The sequence below is a fragment of the Lathamus discolor genome, chromosome 3 (assembly GCF_037157495.1).
Source record: "Lathamus discolor isolate bLatDis1 chromosome 3, bLatDis1.hap1, whole genome shotgun sequence".
Taxonomy (NCBI): Eukaryota; Metazoa; Chordata; class Aves; order Psittaciformes; family Psittacidae; genus Lathamus; species Lathamus discolor.
In genome coordinates, this window is record NC_088886.1 from 87,268,309 (window position 1) to 87,288,780 (window position 20,472).

At 45.0% G+C, this 20,472-nt stretch overlaps 1 protein-coding gene across 8 annotated transcripts in view; it reads left to right on the plus strand.

Annotated features, from left to right (window-relative positions):
• The window catches only part of WIPF1 (WAS/WASL interacting protein family member 1), a 58,376-nt gene that overhangs the window by 23,392 nt on the left and 14,512 nt on the right, over window positions 1-20,472 (plus strand). For all 8 annotated transcript variants that reach the window (XM_065670323.1, XM_065670325.1, XM_065670322.1 and 5 more), the window contains 3 exons: window positions 16,534-16,622; window positions 17,300-17,429; window positions 19,504-19,680. In XM_065670323.1, the coding sequence (XP_065526395.1) occupies window positions 16,572-16,622; window positions 17,300-17,429; window positions 19,504-19,680 (358 nt within the window). In that variant the 5' untranslated portion in view covers window positions 16,534-16,571. The remainder of the gene's footprint in view (window positions 1-16,533; window positions 16,623-17,299; window positions 17,430-19,503; window positions 19,681-20,472) is intronic.

The following is a 20,472-nucleotide window of genomic DNA, read 5'->3' on the forward strand; positions in this document are numbered from 1 at the left end:
AGGGAGACCTGGAAAGGCAGGCTGTGCTGCTCTCTCAGGTGAGCAGTTGTGAGACAACAGAAAACTGCTCATTTTTATCATGGATCTCAAAACTCTGGTGCTAATGGCAAACTTCAAGGTCATGCTACCATGCAAAACCTTCGCTTGGTCTGCATTGAACAGTGTTTCCTACTAGCAAGTTTTGATGGATTAGGGCTCACCTGAAGCAGCGTCTAGGTGCAGAGCTCAGGCTTTGTTCAACAGGAGCCCTGGTGCTGCCATACTACTTCTGTGCAGAAGCAGGGCTTTTTCTCTGTGTAATAGTGCCTGGACCAGGACCACCTTTAGCACAGCCCTCTGTGAGCCAGCCTGCTTATAAAGGCCTTGGCAGATACAGAAGAAAACAGTGATCTTTGCACCATCACTTGTTCGAGGACTGCCAGTCATCAGGACTGCAGTTTAAGAGAGAAAGCGTATTTCATAAGAGTAAAAACGTCTTATGACCCAACAAAACCAATGCAAGTTTCCTTTCAGCTGTGGATTTGACCCAGATAAAGCAGCTTTCTGAGTCTGGGAAAAGTTTTCTTTTTATCTGGAAGCTTGTGGCCTCAGATTTGAAGTGATTCTTAACTCCGTGTTTAATTACCAGTTCTGGTTTAGAAAGCAGAGATGTTAAGAGTCATATTTCAGTCTGCCAGGTGCTAAACTTGGTCTTTAAACTTACTTAAAATAAATCCAATTTGGTTTTGCCCATGCGAGCTAACCAAACCGTTCAGTTCGATCAGGGTTTCAGCCATATTTACAGGGTTCAGTAGATGTGATACTAACTTTAGCTTGGGTTTAACAACTGTGACAGCCACTCTTATTACAAAGAAGTTTAAGAGGAAATCAGCTGCCACCCTCCAATACCTGCTGTTCCAGGGCACCTGCACTGAGCCAGCCTGCAGTGACCCATTTGTTCTCTCCTCTGAGTTGCTGGTAGATTGACATTAGCAAAGACAAATTTGAGCACTCCTGTGGAGTAAGAGGACTTGTCAATGGATGTTCTAAAGAGGAAATGCAAGTGTCGAATGATGGCATGTGGCTGCTTTTGGCTTTGTGGGTATGTATTTTCTTGGCAGTAGTATGTCATACATACTGGTTTGGGTTTTTTTGGGTTTTTTTAGGTTAAACAGCACAAAACTACTACTTTTCATACAAAAAGCTGCATTTGAAATACCAGCAAGAGCTCAGCTAGGTCTGCTGCCTGGCATGGAAGCAATAACCTCTAAAACCAGCTGCTCCCTGGGCTCCCAATGAGCTTCAGTCTCAGAGCTGCCAGCTAACACAAAGGTGCAATGCAGACTTCCAAAACCCTGCAGGAAGCAGGAGCCACTGCTGGTCCTACAGCAGCTGGCTGGGGTACCTTGTCTCCCATTGAGCAGTGGCTTGCACGTCCCAACTAGTTTAGGCAAGATGTGGATCTGTCCCTCTTAACATAATCACCTGCCTGAAACATCTGCCCAGGTCTGACCTGTGCAGTCAGCTAGATATGACTTTGTGATGTCCCTACAGTCCCCTGGGCCCACTGGTAAGCCTGTGCCCTCCAGGGCAGGCAGCCACAAGGCACACTTGGCTACACTTGCTGCATGGAAACACTTTGTTGTCGAAGGTCATGGGAAGGGGTTGGAGATACAAATACCTGAAATAAAATGCAGATGGCTGAACTGCATCTCTTGGTTTTAACTAACAACGACTTGGGTGAATGCTCTCTCTTAATGTGTGTGGACTTGACCACATCGACAAGCAGACAGTTGGGGTGCTGTATGTTTCCTTAAGGTCCGGCCCAGGTTGCTGAAGAAGGCAATACAGCTGCACTGTTTCCCTTCTGAGGACAACAACGCAGGACATTCCCCCTCTTCGCCTAGGGGAAGTCCTACTAGTTCTTGTGCTAAGCCACTAAAGACTTTGCCCTGCCTATTTTTTTGGCAGAATCCATTAATAATCATTCTTTCCAGCTTCCCTTCTTCACTTGCTAGCTGAGTACTTGCCATGTGCAGCTGTAAAAAGTTGTTTCCAAAGAGAAATAAATTGGAGCAAAGACTTCTGTAATCGGAGATGCAGAGGAGAGCAGAAGGGCGTTTTCATTTCGTTGACCTGGGTTGCTTTTATTTCATTTGTGCCATGCTTTAAACTAGTCCCCTTTATAAGACTTTGAACCTGCTTCTTTGTCCACGTCTGTGACACCTCTGTCCTCCCAGTCTTATGTCTAGTGGTACCAACTTGCCCTGTGTCCGTCCTGGGACCAGGGGGTGATCAAGGCAGTCAGGAGTCAGAGTGCCTGTGCTGGTTCGGCAGCACCATCTCAGTACACTGGTGAAGCTACGAAAACGTAAGACATCAGTTTATCAAAACCCTTTTATTATTATTATTATTCCCTCAAAGAGATCAAAGGTGAATTTGGCACAAAATTTAAATTTCAAAAATTAAAAATTCTAAAATTAGCTTTAAAAGAAACTTAAAATTCCCAAAGCGCACATAGGCTTTGCGGAAACTTGTGCTTCTAAGAGCAAAAGTGTTTGTGTTCTTGGGTTTTTAAAATTTCTGGTAAAGACAGAAATCTCTTCATGGCTCAGGCTTGGACAGGACATAAAATTAATTTCCCACTTCTCTCTAGTTTTCCCCGCAAAACCACATTATTAAATCTTGTAGTAAAGCAACATACACAAATTTTAGTGTACAGGCAGAACAGGGAATCTAAATTCCTAGAATGAGTTAGTCTTTCATGTAACATTGAATTGCTTTGAGTTTAAAAGAACCACAGACTGATGCAAAACAGAACTTGTACATCTATTAGATAACTGCCAAAACAAGTACAGAAGCATATTTCATAAATGAAATCTTCAGAAGCTAGCTTTACTTCTAGGGCCTTTCAGCTGGGCAATTAAAACCTTAGATTAGGTATGGACAGCTTAATTGTGTACCCTTTCTATAGGTGTTTAAATTGGCATCATCTGGTGCAGATGTTCACTGTGTACTCAGATGCATATGTGCAAATTTCATAGTCCCAGTATCAATGGTGAATCTTCAGCTAAAGTGCTGGGGTAAAATCTAAACCTTCTGTTTCAGTGTTATCTCACCTATAATATTTGTAAATATCTGTAATATCATAAATATCTGTTTCCTAAATATCAAGTCCTGCTGCAAAAGTAGATGAAACTGCAAGATTTATGTAAAAATGGCTTTATAAAGCTGTTTCAACTTGAATTTCTGTTCTGGTTCTATTCTAGTAAATGAAAATGTAATTGCAGTTAGTCAACACTGTGCTTCGCTGATGATGGTATAAATACAAAGAATATTAGTATTGCCTGGATTTTAACTCTTTGTATTTTGGCAGCTTATTTACGAAATAATTGAAACACCTCTTAGCTGTACCTTTCATTTCCAAGTGACTTTCGACATTTTTTTCTTGCCAAAGGCAGCATTGGAAATACTTAACAGAAAAAATCATCTTTGTATTACTCAGGATGTTTTCCAGATCGGACCAAATGGAAATTGTTGGTGATAGGAACATGAGCATTGCGGGTGACTTGCACACATGCAGACTCAGATGCTGAAAGCTAAGGTCTCTCCTGTTAACACATGGGGAGGTATTCAACGCACTGTGAGTTAGATTTTTACAGCTTCACAAAGAGCCAAACTAAATCCAAACAGGGGAGAAAGAATTTCAGGTTGGTCCTTCTACTGTTCCAGCTGTGAATAGGAGTCTGAACTAGCAGCCACAAGGGCATTGGGCTCATTGCCTGACGATCACTCTAGCACCAGTCCACCAGTTCCACATCTCTCACGGGGTTTCAATTCAGGAGGACAATCTGGAGCTCATGTCCAGGCTGGCCAAAGAGTGAAGGTATGTCCAAGCACCTTCCTTGCTTTGCTTCTCCATGCATCCCTCTGGTTGGCCCCTGGCTTGGAGGTGACCTTCTGCATGGTGGTCACCAAACCACTAATTTGCTCTGGAACTGCCCTTCCCAAGAAGCAAGGCAAGAGCAGGAGGTCCTCTGCAAGGTTGCTTTATGTGTTTCCTCTAAGTAGCAGTTAATTTCATCCATGAGCTCGTCTTGGAGGTAGCAAAGTGCTGGTCAGCTCTGAAAAAAGCATGTGACGGATTTGGTGGTTCAGTATCACAAGAGTAAGAGACAGTTTTTAGTCTTCGCTGCTGCTAGTCTGCTTTAGCCCTACAGCTTCAACTGGTAGCCCTCATCATTTATCACAAAGATTCATGTTAGTACTTTTGGACTATACCTTCCTCTGGTAGAAAAATTCCTAGGTCTGCAGTGAAACTACAGCACTTCCTATCAGCTGACAGATATTTTACTTTTATTTAGAAATTCAGCTTTTAAAATTAAGCTTTTCTTCCTGTAGTAATAAAGGCAGTGTATCAACACAGTTGATATTGGTATGTTTTAAAACCTATGGTTTTTAAAATAGAGAAAATGATGGTCTGATTTGGTAGGTTTCATATATAGTACAAGGAACCAAACAATATGGAGATAATGGCAACCTTCAACCTACTTAATGGTTATCTGGTCTGTTAGTTTTGCACAAGCCATTTAAAGACAGGTTTTGAGTTGTCTTGTTGGACAGTTTTTAATAGCAGTAATGTATTGTTGCTTCTATCTATTTCTCTGAAGCAAGCTGCAGGAGAAGGTTCTTGCTGCATTCCAACCAAGCAAAGTAGTACAGGAACATAACATTTTGGACTTGTTTTTAATATGCATTAGAACAAGATATCATTTCCCAGTATTGCCAAGATATTAGGTGATCATGTAAATTTGCATGTGAAATAATGTGTTTTCAGTAGCACTGTTGCTTTTCTTTGTTGCTTTTAAGTGGATTCATTTCAAACCAAAATATGCACGGTAGGATATTTTAAGATGAAAATTACTCTCTTATCCTTAAGTCACCTTTGGCTTATTTGTTTTTGGGGTTTATTGCTTTGGACACAGTTTTTAAAGTTTTGTAGACCCTTTGGAAAAGATTATCACCTTTTGGCCACAGTATCTGAGTAGTTTGGGGTGAGCTAAGGTTGGCTCCAACATGAAAAAGAGGCAATTGAAGTCTGGAGTTTGGGGAAGGAAGGGGTTTCTCGCTGAAGCAGACCCTCTGTTTTTTTCAGATTACTTTTCGCCTCCACTTTTTCCTCCCCTTTATTATTTCCATCCTGATTTTCAAATCTCTTCCACAGATTTGTTTTTACATTGCCGAGAAACTTTAAAAATAATTACTGAAACCATAGCAGCCCATCTGAAAGCTTTCTGAGACGCAGTATGAACTACACAGCAGGCCAAACCTCAGAGGGCAGAGGCCCTCTTCCAAGCAAGAACGGATACTGCAAGTTGCTTTGATTGCTTATGCAGTTGTCATCCAACTCCCTGCATGTGGAGATACCCAGTGTATGTTGCCCAGCTTCATGTACGTCAGGGGTTTGGGGCTTTGAACGTGATACTAATTTTTAATTACTGCAAGTCAGATACTACGTAAATTTGTGTAAGAGTTTCATCTTGTAGCTGTTCTCAGAGGAGGATCTATGATAAAATACCGGTCATAGTAAATACTGAAAACTCCTATATATGCAAAGGAATGGTATATTTTGTGTGTATTCATTTAGAACTCAGTAAGCTGAAAATTTTCCATTGCTTTATTTGCAAACTTGCATTAATTCCTTTGGGAGTGTGAATTATAAAATAGTACTTGTTTTGTAACAGCCCAGCAGAGTTACAAAGAACTTTCCATGGCCACATTACTGAAATAAGCATTTAAATGACAGATGAAATGGTATTTTATAGCTTTTTGTATCAGAGGTCAGAGAAGGTTTGTGAACACAGGGGATACAAGTCATATGAAGAATGAGTCCTCATTTAGTATCTAGTCAGCTTGTAAGGTCTGATGTGAGTTTCTGTTCAGTTTGTTGTCTACAAGCAGGGCACAGAGGGAAAGTTATGGGGAGTTTTTCAATAGGTCGTGGTCCTTAGAGACAGATGACAGTATATCTTGCTGGTTGCTCTCTCCCAGTTTATGGAACAAGATACCAGCAGTGCTGAACACTCTGTGCAGACTGTGGCAGCGGTCCTTGCTCCATCAGCCATCTGCGTCCAAAAGATGCTGTTGTGGGAGCCAGCACCAGTCTTGATAGCTGACTGTGACACTCCTCAAATTCATTACTTATGTGCAAATATGATTCAGTGCATCGCATATGATCTGGTTTAATGACTAACCCCGAGCTACAAATCCCTGCACAGCAGAGAACATCAAGGGATTTTGTGGGATGCACTCTTCTTCATCTCTGTCTGATCATCCCAAACAACTCAAACACTTTCAGCAAAGTCATAAGATACAATGGGTCTCATCCAGCCCTCTCTGCAAACTGGCCTGAGCCTTTCCATGAACTCTAATGAGAGTAAAATCAGGCTATCTCCACCCACTTTAGTGGAGGTTTGGAGTCTCGGCACTTTGTAGCCTCAGATCATCCAAAATTAACTTTTGGAATGGAAAATAAGATTTATTTTTCTTCTTTTTAATTAAAATCTCTACCAGACCTGGTTGCCTGTTTCTTACAAAACTGATTTATGTGGCTTGCTGCACAGAACTGAGGCTTTTATTGACAGTAACCTGGCTCTGAGGTGGTATTCTGAACTGTCTTTGGCCAAGCAGGCTGCCTTACATTACACAGAACTGGGGCTGGGTTTTGTTTTGTTTTTCCCACACTCCAGGCAGATCAGTCTTTGATTGCTCCTCTAATGACAGGTATTGCAGTTACTCTCTAATTTATGTCGACACCTGGGCTGTAAAAACTCTAATGCACTCTTGATGTGTAGCTGCTCTTTCCCTGCTGACTGCCCAGGCCACTTAACTTTCTGTTTGGGCTTTTGATGTGAAATCTGAACTAATCTCTGTGCACTGTAGTTTTTCAACATTCTTACAGGAATATTGCAATATTTACAAGAGAGAGGGATTGGAAAATAGTGCTTTAAATTCACTCCATGTGTCTGTCCCTGTACATGCCTCAGATTTCCCCTCTAGCGGTAGTCACTATTTTAATATTATTTTATAGATGCTGGCTTTAGTAGAGCAGTCACAGTCTGCAGCAGGTTTAGTAAGACTTGGTTGATTGTGATGAAGAAAACACTTTGTGTTAAAAAAATGCTGGAATCAATTGGATTCTAAACCTACACCTACTGAGAAGTAAATACTCTGACAGTGCGTGAGATCCTTGATCCTTTTCTGTAGCCCTTCGTTGTAGTAAAATGCTTTTGACTGCAGCTTTGTATTGTCCTGTTGGTCAGAAGTGAAAAATAAGTGGTGTTGCATAGGTGACAATGTTATTTATCTAGTGCCTGGGCATGGAGAGGATGCAGTGTGGGGTGTCCCAGAGCTCCCCTGATGTAACCTGTGGCTCTAAACAGGCTCTTTTCATCCCAGCCTCAGAATTTGCAGAGAAGCCCCTCTCCTTATAGCCACTGCGGTGAAGGGGACCCATGGCACACGAGTGCGCAGCCATGGTCAGCAGAAGCCCACCAGCAAAATCCCAGGGTTCACTCACCAAATTCGGTTCTTATGACTTTGTTCCTCACTGGCTGGAAGTTGCAACAGCTCAAAACAAACCCCATTCAGACTAATTTCTGATATTTCTTGGCCTGTTATGCCATAAAACAGTGGAGAGAAGTGGGGGGAAAAATCCTCTAGACTTCTGTCAGCTTGCTTCAAATGGCAGAATGGCTTTCGTGTACATAAAGCAAACAAACGGTCGGTCCTGTAACGTCCTGGAAAAAAAAAGAAGTATGGAGCAATAAGTGGAAAGGCAAAAGGCAGGGACAATAATGTGAACAGAAGTTATTTCCTATGGTAATAAGCTGGGGGCTCTGAGGGCCAGCTCCTGCCTTTCCGCCTCTGGGTCACCAGGTGTGGGAAGCATCCCTTCCTGCCCTGCCTTTGTGGGCCGCCTGCCACCATCAGGCCACGAACGACCCTGCCCAGTCAGAGAGCTGAGCGGTACTGTGATGTGAGGATAAGCAGGTGGGAAAAGTCCTGTTCTTCAGGATTTATTCCAACCTAATGCAATACTTCCCGTTCTGATTTAGGACTAAATAAGCTGGAGGCAATACTCGGAAACCTTTAATTTCTGAACCAGGTTGTTGGCCCTACCAACAGCTCCTATGGCTTAAGACGGCTCAAGTTTTGGAGAGAAAGCTGTGCAGTGAAGTGCGTGGTGCTGAGCTGCCACATGACACTGAGTGATCACCCCTGCAAGTAATGAGACACTGGAAAAAGCAGCCCATTGGAGAGGTACCCTTGGGCTGTGCATTAGGAGCAGTATTTTGTGAACACGAAGGAATAAGGCAAGGGAATGAGATGTAGAGAGATATGAGGTCCCTGTTGTCCAGGGTATGCTGTCCCTCAGCCTCCCCAGAGGATCGTAACAAGGGTCCCTTTCTTTAGGGCTGCAAGTTGAGGTTGCCTCCAGGCTGGGTGAATCCCTTGTTGGCTGTGTCAGGCAGTGTGCCTAGGATAACACATCCTTGTGCGTTATTTCAAGTACTCGGGTTGACTAAAGGCTGCCTTGGACGGTAGGTGATTGTATATTGCAGGCAGCTGTGCTATGGACAGTTGAAGTTAAGAGCTCAGGCACAAACAGCTTGGTCCTTAACCATCACTCCTGCCTAGGAGAGAGGGTGCAGCTGTTTGCTGTGGGCTTTTCTTTGTGGAGGGGCTGGGGAAAGGGCTTTTCATCCTTGGCAGGGAGGCAGGAGTGGGGAGGGAGCCATAGGAGGTTGCAATGTCCCAAGTTGTGTCCTGCTGTCCTGAAGGCTGGGACGCAGCCCAGCAACTGTAGATTTCTCTGCTGTGTTTGGCCGCAGCCTCCTGCTGAGGAATGACACACACGTTTGTTTTAAAGCACCGCAGAGACTCCCTCCGTGGTGCTGGGTGCAGGGACTTTGCTCCAGATGTTGTTTGCAGGGCTGAGGTCCTGCTCCCCAGGGCAGGGTTGCTGTGGCAGGGGACGTGAGACATCCCTCAGGGCCTGAGCAGACAGGAGTATTCCTGTACATCCTCTGAAAACACTGGCTGAAAGAAGTTATAGGGACACGGATTAGATGGAAGCAATTTCTGTTTTCGGTGAGTCAGAGATGCTGTCTGCTGTAGTGTATTTGCTCTTACTTTATCAGCTCTTTTCAAGTCAACATCCAAACACTTAAACTGACTAAAAGCTTTGCTGCTTCTTCCAAATAGTGACTACATTGGTGCCTCGGGGCAGTCCTTTTAAGCCAGCCATTGCCTGTGATCCTCTGCATATCTTGCAAAATATGTCACTGAAAATAAAAAACCTGATTTTAAAATACTTGGATTAAAACAACATTCTGACACCATAGCGGCCTATTTCTCAGCTGCAATTTTCCATGGATGCAGCACTGCTGGATTTTCACCATGTAACTCCTGGTTGCCTTTGACAGATGAGGTTTCCTGGGTGCAACTTGCTGTGGACCATGAGTGCACCTGGCTGTTAGGGTGCTTGGTGCCCTGCGGCTGTGTGCTGGCGCAGTGGTCTGATAGTTGTTCCCTTGTCGCCAACATCCCCAGTAACCTGCTTTGTTACTGTTTTCCTGTGATGGTAAGAAGTAGATCCAAAGTGTTTAGGGTGGGTTTAGGCTCTGGGACGTTGCCAAGTGTGAGCTGTAGCCAGTGCTGCCTACAGGGTCACTGCATTTTGGGTTCTTGGAGGTGAAGGACATGAGCATGAGGGGTGGAGAAAGATGGAGATGCCGTATGGTTGTGTCATGGTTTAAGCCCAGCAGAGCACAGATGTGTAGGATAACACGCACAGAGACAGAAAAGCACCTCACGGCACACTCTCATTTCTTTTCTTCTAACTAGTCTTGCGCTTTGTTTGCTGTTATGGTTATTTATCTTACTGCTCCTTACTAGCCCCACAGCACCTGCACCTTTCACATAGCTCAGTTAAGCTGCAGTAAGAGATGGAAAGGTAACAGATTAGAACTCTAATTTATTAGAAAGGGTACGTGTAAAACAAAACAAGTGTATCATCTCTCTACAGCCTGAGTAGGGCTGAAAAACTGCTCACTGTGATACTGCCTTGACATGTGATTCTAACCCAAAACTGCCCCGTGCACTCCTGCCAGAGACCTCCAGGCTCTTGCCTTCCTCTTCACTCCTGTTTGGCCCCTGACCGCAGTAGGATGATGTTGCATCCGCCAAGCCAGTCACTGCCACTTATGTAAAGGTACAGCTCCACACAGCAGACCTTACTGTTATTGCCAGCTCCTCAGGTTGGGCAAAATCCTGGGCTGGTGCCACGTAGACCTCATCTGCATTACGCATGTGCCCGTGAATGAAACCTATCATCCATCACCCCTCCAAGGGCTGTTTGTGGAAATAGAAGGGATGCCCTGACTCGAGGGTCAGGGCAAGGGCGTCGCTGGTGCCAGCCACTCTCTGTGCCCTGGCATTTTGTGTAGGGGGTGGCATTTTTCAGCCTGGGTGGGAAGTCATACCCAACCACTCATTTCAGGTACTGGGGGGAGCTTCTTGGAAGTGTGGAAAGTCCCAAATAAAGTTGGCTTCCTCTCTCTGGCAGTGGCAGCTCCCCAAAACTTCCCTGGGTCTCATGCATCTGAAGTAACTTCTCCTGGTCTCTTTTTTGGCTGTCCAGCTCTCTGCAAGTGGTTTTAAGGGTGAAACATTACTACCTCCTTCTGCTACCACAGCTTCCTGCAGACAGGATAGGACAAGTTGCATTCTCACACCCTTTTAGTGCCCTTTCTCAGGCCACAGAGTCTTGTACTCCCTGCACCAGGAGTGTTGTTTCAGCCAGAAACCATCATTAAAAGACCGGACATTGATGTTAAAGGACCTGAAAATACTGAGAGCAATGCTTGGTGTCACTTTCTTCCTCTGGAGCTCCTAAGCTTCAAAAAGTTTACCCCAGTTAGGAGGAGGAAAATTCAGGCTCTCTTGCTGAACATAGATAGTGTGGTTATACAGCAGCCTTCCTGTACCTCAGTTAAATCTTTTATCAGGTTACTTTAGTGCATGTCAAGCTATTGCTCCTAAGTATTCGTTATTCACCCTGTAGGAGAATCCTCTTCAGTGTATTCAGGGATTTACTGGCAGGGTGCTGCATGGGAGGAATGTCTTTAACATCTTCTAGAGCTCTGATTCCCACCTTTCCACACTCCCTCACCAACTCTCTTGATGCAGACAGCCCTTCTGGCCTTCAGAGGATACAGTGGTGGAACACAGGACATGTAAACTTACTAATGGCTCAGGCCCACCATGGAAAGTGGAAGCAGAGGGACCTGAGCAACTTTCATGACATCATGGAACCATTTTTTATCAACTGGTTTAATAGCTCTGTACTCTGTTAAAAAACAGCTCATGGAAAACTACTGTGGACTGTATGAAAGTGATTTTGAAGGATTTTCCAACTCCTCTGTGCTGTGTTTGCAGTCAGTTGTCCTTACTGAAGCACTTGGGGACCTGGCCCAGTGTCTCAAATTCAGATTCTTAGAAGTTTTACCTTCTTTCCTTAGCAGGGAGTAAGGCATTTTGGAAGAGCTAGGTCAGTCCTGCTTTGGAAGTTGGGCCCTTTTCCATAGAGGGCCAATCAGCATTTTAGTTGGCAACCTCAGGGTTTCCCCCTTAAGTTCTATCAATTCTGTTTTATTTCTGTAGCTGTTTGTTCCTTCCTTTTTTTTTCTGCTTGGAAATTAATCATGCAGGAAATGATTAACCACAGAGAGCTGTCTGTTTGCCTCTGACTCAATATGTTGAAGAGGGGGCACCTCAAATCAACCCAAAATGGCTGACTAGATGCAAACAGCGTACTTGCAGTCCAGTTGTTTACAATGTCCATACCACGTTAAATGTCACATTTCCTTTTACCATTTGTAATGCGCCTGAAATTACTTCTGAAGTACCAAAGTAAATCCGCAACGCCCAAAATTTGTGTTTCACTGAGTTCGGTTTAATGCCACTTTTGCCTATTACTCTTCAGGGATTACTCTGTGGAGCAAGGAGCTCTTTGCAGGATGCTTTCTTCTGTTTTGCTTTTAAATTTAAGCTAATTTTTATCATGGTGTTGCGTACTGTAATATTTTAATGCCGTTTCTGATAGTGGCTTGCGAACAGCAGGTCTTCCTTATGCAGCTCTGATGGTGTGGTTTACCTGGGGTTAGGTGGGCAGCTCTGCGGCATCTCCTTTGCCAGTGGCTGCGGTGGCTTTGGAAAGCCGGCAGGTGCTGGCTGTGCGCACGCCCCTCTCGATAAGGTCGCCCAGGGCCTGCAGGGAGGCTGCCCTGGCATCGGGGCTGCGCAGCGCGAGTGTGAGGGCTGCAGTGGGCTGCCTGCCCGTGGCGATGTCAGCGCCCATTGGGGCTGGACCCCCATAGGAAACAGCGGTGAGCACGGCGCCTGCCTCGCAGCGGGAGCGCAGCGGCCGCCCCGCTGCCGGCTGTGGAAGTCCTCCTCTCTTGCTGACAATACCGACCTCTGTGCTTGCGGCTCCGGGGCCGGCGCTGCCGTATACGCGTGCGGCTTAGTTACCGTAATCCTTTCTGCTGCACCGCCGGTGCGCGTCTCGATATAACGTTTCCATGCAGATTCCTAAAAGCTGTGATAATTTACTGCCTAGAAAATATGCAAGAACTTAGAAACCCAAATGTCCTGGGTTTCAAAGGACTGATGTGCCCCTTTCAGCCTAACTCTTTCGGAACTGGCTCCTTTTCAACACCCTGCAGCACTGAGTTGTCATAAGCCCCTTGCTTGTTAAGAAATCTGGTAGGTAAAATTTATTACTGAGTGGATCAGTTACTGTTTCAGGCACGTTATAGTGTCAGCTGTTAGAAAATGAACGTAATGTCCATTTCTTAAACCCAGCTCTTTCCCACTGACCAGGAGCAAATAGCGAGTCTATTGTTGATGTGTAGGACAGTAACCAAAGCCTTCCTCTAATTGTGAAGTTACACTTAACGTCTTAGGACGTCTTTATGCTCTGTGCAAAACAGCTATCCTGAGAATTAATGGTGAACAGAGCAGCTGCAGAACTCAAGTTCACTGTTGTGCTGACTCAGCTGCTTTGCTTCTGCAGCCTGAGAGGAGCTGCTCATCCCCGGGTCAGCCCCAGCACTGCACTGTGCTGTGTGGGCAAGCCCCCCCCGCCTTGCTGCATCTCTTCAGCACATGATTATCCTTCCTACAGGCTTAGAGTGATCAAACTGTAAAATCCAGAGTGACACATTTTGCTCACAAAAAGTCAAGCAAAGAAATAGACTGTTCAAAATCTAGCAGCCAAACAGCAAGGGTGAATTAGAGCTTCAGAGGTGCTGTTTCTTGCTGAAGAGTTTCAGCTTGAGTTTCTGGAATTCTTTCTCAGCAGCAGGAGTGAAGTCAAGAGAGTGACAGAAGCAAGCAGTGTTGTAACTTGTTTTAAGCTAAAATTTGACAAACTGTGGTATTTTACTGGCTCTGTAAAATGTACTTTTGTGAGTGGGCACACAGGTTCGAGTCATGCCATATGATCTCTTTTCTGATGGCTCCTAAAGGAGCTGTGTGCTCTAGAACCTCATGAATAAACAAGTCTGTGAGATGCTTGCACTAAACTTCAAGCCATTCCTGCCCTGGTATGGCCTATTACAGAAGCTTTCCTGTGCTTCCAAAATGTCATTTTCCAGACCCTGCTGGTAACTGCTCTGGATGCTATAGGGTTTGTTCAGCAGTAGCTTAATGATATACTCACTAGTGGGTAGCTGTGTCCTCTCCTGCCCTGTTGAGAAACCCTTCGGTACCAGAAGAGGTACTAGCTGGTGTGGAGTCGGGGACTACAGGTACATCAGAGGATATCTTCCCACTGTAAGATGGCACAGGGAAAGAGGGGCACTCAGTGCCTTTCTTCGCCTTACCTCCTTGTGATTAATGTGTGCAGAGAGGGGTTTGGAGAGGCTGGATGTGTCTGCGAGTACTGTCTTCTCTTCAGACAACTCAGGCATCGAGTGTTACCTTGCTTCCCCTCTGTCTCTGCCAGTTCCTTTAAGAAGCTGATCTAAAACAACCCAGTTAAAAGGGCAGAGAAAAGTAGAACAGAACAGCACAAGCATGCAGAAAGCAATCACTTAACTGACAGGGAGGTAGACAAGTCATGGCGTTTGCACAAACACTGGCTCACTTGCTGCAGTCAGCTCTGAGCTGCCTTAAGGAATTAATTTACAAGCCTGATATCAAACCAAACTTTATTCTGCCTACGCCACAGACTTTCCTGTGTCACAGAGTGCCAAGGAGACTCGCAGCACATTATCCTGGCTTGTTTGGCCTCTTCTCCCCAAGCAGTGCAGAGAGGAGAATTTCTCTTTTTAATCAGTTGAAGGAGTTAAAACCGTGGTGAAATAGCCTAATGGCACAGTTACGCTAAAGACAACTGCAGCTGTGAAAAGACTGTGTTAAGAAACAGGATGATTGTGGTCTGCTGTAAGAAATAATTTTCCTGTTGGCTGTTTTTTTAAACAGGAAGCTGCAGAACAAAGCAGCATTAGTCTTGGTGCTTTTAATAGGATTCAGATTGCAAATATTGTGTTTAGGATAAGCAGATCATGAAAGGGATAGGGCTTTGTGCAGAGTTTTATGGGACAACCTACAGCTAGCAACGTGGAAGAAGGGAATATAACTGAATTCAAGCCGCTGCTCTGAATGTCAAGCTGGTGCTTCCCTGGAGACGCACCAGAGGACTGATGAGAGCACGCCGGTCTGTTTGCAGGGCTTTGCAAGCGCATGTGTTTGCACTGTGCTGTGTAGGCTTGGCTTCGCGGTTTCCTCTCTGTCAGTCAGTCAGTCAGTCTGTCCGGCCACCAGCTTCCCCTCGGCTCTGCTCGCTCTTTCACAGTCACTGGAAAGAGAGACAGCTTCTCCAGTAAGGGAGAAGAGAACCCGCAGGCACTGGAGACAGTGGTGGTGCCACACTCCGCTTTAAACTCCATGGTTTTTAACAGATAGGCAGCCAGAGCTTGGGGTAATGTGTCTGGCTCCTTTCCATACACTTTCTCCCCTAAAGATTTTAGACAAAATCCATTAAAGTCTTATTTCAAGAAAGGTTTCTTATGAGGAAGGCAGCTCAGCAGCTATTTTTTGGGGAGGAGTGGGGGTTACAGCTGTATTCTAATTCTTTCAAAGCATGAGCATCTAACAAGATAAATCTGTACTGCTAACCATTTTTTTTTTCCTCTTATCATGGATCATCTCAGAGCCATTACAGACTTTGTAGGCGGTGACTCACCCCGAGCCCTCATTGCAAATGCCATTTTGTTCCATTCAGGACATTTTCCTAATGCTCATTTAAACTGTAGAGGGTACTGTACCTAACATGAAGTTGTTTTGGCAGATACTGTGCTACTACAGTTCTCCTTGGGTTTATCAAAAACAATTGAGTGACTTCAGGAAGTGAGAGCTCTGTGTTTTTGTGAATAACCACCACGGGGACCTCAGCTGTCAGCCTGAGGTTGTCTTGAGAATAACCCTTAATCCTGTTCCCACTGTGTTTACCTGTCTTGTGCAAATATTATATAAATGGTGGTAAATCAGTGCTACTGAAGCTGGATCAGGTGAATGGGCAAGAGCAAAGGACATGCTGAAATGCCATAGCCCCATTAGAAAAGCCCTGAAGCATCTGATAGGCACAGTTCCAGTGAGCAGTGTGCCAAAATGCTACAAAAAGCCCTTGTGACTTGAAAAATAATTCCTCAATGATTGTCCTTCCTGGGTTTTTTTTTTTGTTTGTTTTTTTCCTTTTTGTGTTTTTGTTGCAATGAAAGTTCCACATCTCTGGTGTGTCCCCCCTAGGATTGCCCTGGGTTGGAAGTTCTGCTTGGGGTGGGGAAAAGCAGGAGCATGGTCTCCAGCCGGGGAAGTCAGGGAAGGCTGAGGTTTGGCAGCCAGGCTTTTCCCCCTGCAGCAGCCTGAGGCTGAGAGGCTGGGCTGCCTGCTTTCCTTCCCTGGGGAAGTGCACGCAGCATTACTGTGTGTGCTGCTCCTGAGGAGGAGGAAGGTGAGGGTGGAGCGTGGAGTCTTCAGAGAAAGAAGGAAGAAAGGAAGAAGCATGACTCTTTCCTAGAGCTGTGCTCTAGGAAACAGTGTGTGCGTGGTGGGTGGATATTCCAGACCTGTAAGGGCTTTAAAAGATCAGCACCTCTTTCTGAGTGTGATCTTAAAGAGATAATGTCTCCTTGATGGTATACCTATGGGATTATCCTGAAGTACTTCCACAGGAACAAGATTCTTGGGGTAAACAGAGTTCAGTTTTATTACTGCATTTTTGTGCATTGCCATAGCAATGCATGGGTTGTGTATGTGTGCAAAACTGGATGTGTATGTCTGTGAGTTTGCGTGGCAGTGGGGATCATATAGGGAGCCCCCATATAAGGATGTAGCTGCTCTCCAGACAGCAAAACATTAAGTGCTTCTTATTTAGATTTATTAATCTCTGAGCCTTGTGTGTTTCTGTGCTTTGCTGTGCAGGTTTCTTAGAAAGACCAGACAGACCTCAGCCTTCCACCATGCCTGTGCCTCCCCCTCCAGCTCCCCCTCCACCCCCAACACTGGCCTTGGTAAGTTTTACAGGAGGTAAACGTACCACATACACCATCCTCTGTTGCCTCTTGTCATATCCAATGGGATGTCCAGAGGCACTGAGGTGTGGCTGAGGCTACGCATGGTATCTGGGGAAAGCTCTCCAACATTTTGTTTACGGTTCATGTTTGATCCTACAAAAGGGATCATCACTTCCACTCCCTTTCAGTGCCCATATGTATGTCACTAACCTCACTGACTCTCCATCCTTCTCTTTCTCCCATACTGGCTCTTAGCCAGCACAGCTCCCTCAGCCTACTCAACCTCTTAGTGCTCTACCAAGCAGATTCATGAAGAGGCCAAAGTCTACTCTCTGGAACTCCAGGGTAGCGGGTTTGCTGCACTCCCTCCTCACTGCACTAAGGATTTCAAACTCCACCATTTCATGGTCACAGATCTTGACTTTAAAAAGCGTGAATTCCCATAAGTGTTCTGTTTCTGGTGAATAGTGTGGGTTAGAATAGCACCAGTGTTTGTGGGCCTCGAGTCAGTATCAAGGCCAGCTACCTAGACATCATTCACAAAATCATATGTGGTATGCTACCCACGCCGGTGCTGTTAAAACAGAAATTGAAGTCTCAAGAACAACTGTATTTGAGCAGAAATTTTAGCTGGAAGTTGAGGCATATTTTGCTTCCTTGCTTTTATTTTGCAGGCAAATACTGAAAAGCCATCCCTAAGCAGGTCAGAACAAGCAGGGCGAAATGCTCTATTGTCTGATATTACCAAAGGAAAGAAGCTAAAGAAGACTGTTACTAACGACAGGAGTGCTCCGATTCTAGACAGTAAGTATGATTCTGCATGTTGGAGTTTCTCTCTGCATGAATGGGTCTACGTATCTGAATGCACAAAATCGTTTTATATATCATCAGATAAACTGCCATAAGAGAAGTACAAAATGCCAGAAGTTGGCATGCATAAATATAAACTCTGTTCATCATGGACTAGGTCAGTTGAGAAATCAAATACTGCTTATGAATTGTGATTGTTAATTCGTTTGCTTACTCCCATAAAAGCAGTTCTTTTTCTTGCTTAAATCACAAAACTATGCAAACCCTACCAAGAGCTCTGCTGAGGAGCTGCAGCAGAGCAGGCAGACAAAACCCCTGTCAGGACTGAGGAGAGCACAGAGAATACAGTGTAATTTCAGACTCTACTTTTGCATAAAGAGCATAAAAATGAAGGCACACTGGCATGACACTGATGGCTTGTTTATGGCCCCAGCACCATTCAAAGCAAAACCAGAGCCAGGAGCCAGAGCCCCACCTGTGTGTCACTGGGCTGCACTGCCGCAGTTGTGCCGCTCCTGGGGTGACTCAGGGACAGATGCAGGGATCTTTTTGGCTGAGCCTTGTTGCTCAGCCTGCTCCGTGGTGCTGTGGCACAAGGCAACAGCTCCACTTACGGAGGGCCTGCTACGTCAGAGGAACAGCGTTTATTCCCTAGGGAGAAAAGATGCTTCTACAGACCGATGAGCAAACATGATACAGCCCAGTCCAGGTCTGGCCCCGCAATTAAAGGCTGGACTGTGACAGGAAGATGATGAAGAAAGCAGGAAATGCCCAAAGGAGTGTGACCAAGTAAGAATAATTAAAAAACATAGGTTCAATCCTGCAGTCAGCCAGGTACTTAGTTTTTAAACGTTTGATTATTATCTCTGAAAGCAAAGTACATGTTCTAGCTATTGTAATAAGCTGGAGAAAAGCATCAGGGGGATTAAAGGAGGGGTAAACAGTAAGATAAAAATGATGCAGCCTGTTGTTTACATGAATTAACAAATCGTGATGAAAGACTAAACCACAGTAACAACGTTTCTCCAGAGGTTCACACCCCAAGTGAGTCAGGGCTGAACTGAGCTAACATGCTTAAGGAAAGAGAAGAATGACGTGAAACATTCTACCCTGAACACATTCTTCTTCCTTTTTTCTGGGTGGGATTATTAGAAGTGCTCTTCATCCATGTGTTTTAATTACATTAAAGTCAGTGAAATTTTTGCCCACCCAAAGTTGTGGAAATCGAAATGCCAGGAAATTAAGCAATTGATCCTCAGCCGTGTAGTCTGTCATTTGAGAGCTGACTTCCACTGATATCCCAGCCTGTGGGCCTGCTCATTTTGCAGTGGTGCTCTGCATAAGGCTCTTCCCTGCATTTGTAGTAGTAGAAACTCTTCCATTTTACATTTCTCACAGCAGAAATATTGGCTTTAGACAAAAATGGGAGAGGAAGGGAGGGCAGATCAAGTAATTTCTGCCTATTGGAAAAATGAGTAACTAATGATTCTGTCACTGCACCTCTGGACCTACAGTAAAGTAATCAGAAATGCCACTAGGCTTTAAGTAGGTATGTTGAAACATCATCAATAGTGACAGGGTTCCGCACGTTCCCAGAAGACACCTCCAAGAGCAAGAAAGCTTCTATCTTCCCCCTTCCTTCCACATTTCCTGTGAGATTGCCCTGTGTCTCGGTTTGCTTATTGAGAAGTAGAAGGGAAGGAGAAGAGAGCAAAGGTATAAAGAAATGGCAAGCAGCTACAAAGATGCTAACAAAGACAACATGATATTCTCACAGGTCCCATCAATGTCCACTCCTAATTCTCCACAGCGACAGTTTCTCTGCTTTCCAGTCCAGAGCAGACTAAAGGAAAGTGGTAGCTTAATAAAACACAGTGGCTATGTTTATTGCACCACCTCTTCCATGGTGTAATAGCGGTGGTGGTGGTAGCTATAATGATCCAACCTAAACAAGGACTCATGCGTTTTGAAAGCTTGTCCCAGCTACAGGCATTGCTCTAATGAAATAGATGACTCTGTAGGATCGGTCTCGCTTCTCTGCCTAACGTAGGGATCTTTTTCCCAACAGAACCCAAAGGACCAAGTGGAGGTGGTGGCAGTGGCTTTGGAGGAGGTAGTGGTGGCAGCGGTGGGGGCTTTGGTGGTGGCGGTGGTGGCAGCTTCGGTGCTGGTGGACCGCCTGGCCTTGGAGGCCTTTTCCAAGCAGGAATGCCAAAGCTCAGATCTGCTGCGAGTCGAGATGCTGGTAAGAAAGACCTTGCAGTTCCAATGTGAAAAAGTAGATGTGACATTGTTTAAAGCCTTCATAAATTACCCATAAACCGCAGTAAATTACCTGCTGGGGTTGAAAAAGCCGTCAAATATCTTAGGCTCTTAGGAGATTACATTTTTCAGCTTGAATCTTGTTTTATTGTTAATACTAGGTTTTATAAGGGAGAAGTGAGACTCCTCTTCCCACCCATCCTCCTAGTTATTGATGAAAGCTAAAGATCTCAGCAATGTTGAATTTACCTGCAAAGTCCAGCCAGGCAGACTAGGTCCTGCCCTAGCTGTGGATGTGCAGGACCAGAGATGGGGGGGAGCATAAAAGGATTCCAGGTTAATTCTCCCTTGTGCACCAGGAAAAAGGATCTGCTTTCCAAATGGAAAGTACATCTGCGTCAGCTCCACAACAGCATGATTTGCCATGTAGAGAGTGCATGAGGCATCCCAGCTGGCTGGTACACTGTACTTGGAGGCTTCTCCAGGGCGCGCACTGCGTTCTTCTGGCTGGCAAAACAGCTATGCAAAGCCTCGTGCCCCTTGGAACAAAGGAGACATGGGGCCAGTGAGTTTTGTAAGGTTAAGGGTGTAGGATTTCACACTTGTGGAAGGAGGACTGGGCAGTGGGGATTGTAGGGTGTTACAAACCTTACATATTTTAGACTAATGCAGTTTTTCAGCATGTGTACAAAACAGGCTCTCAGAGCTGGTACTTTCTATTGTGTCACAGCCTATTTTGGGAACTTGTAGTAATACAAAAGTTCCTGGCATCACA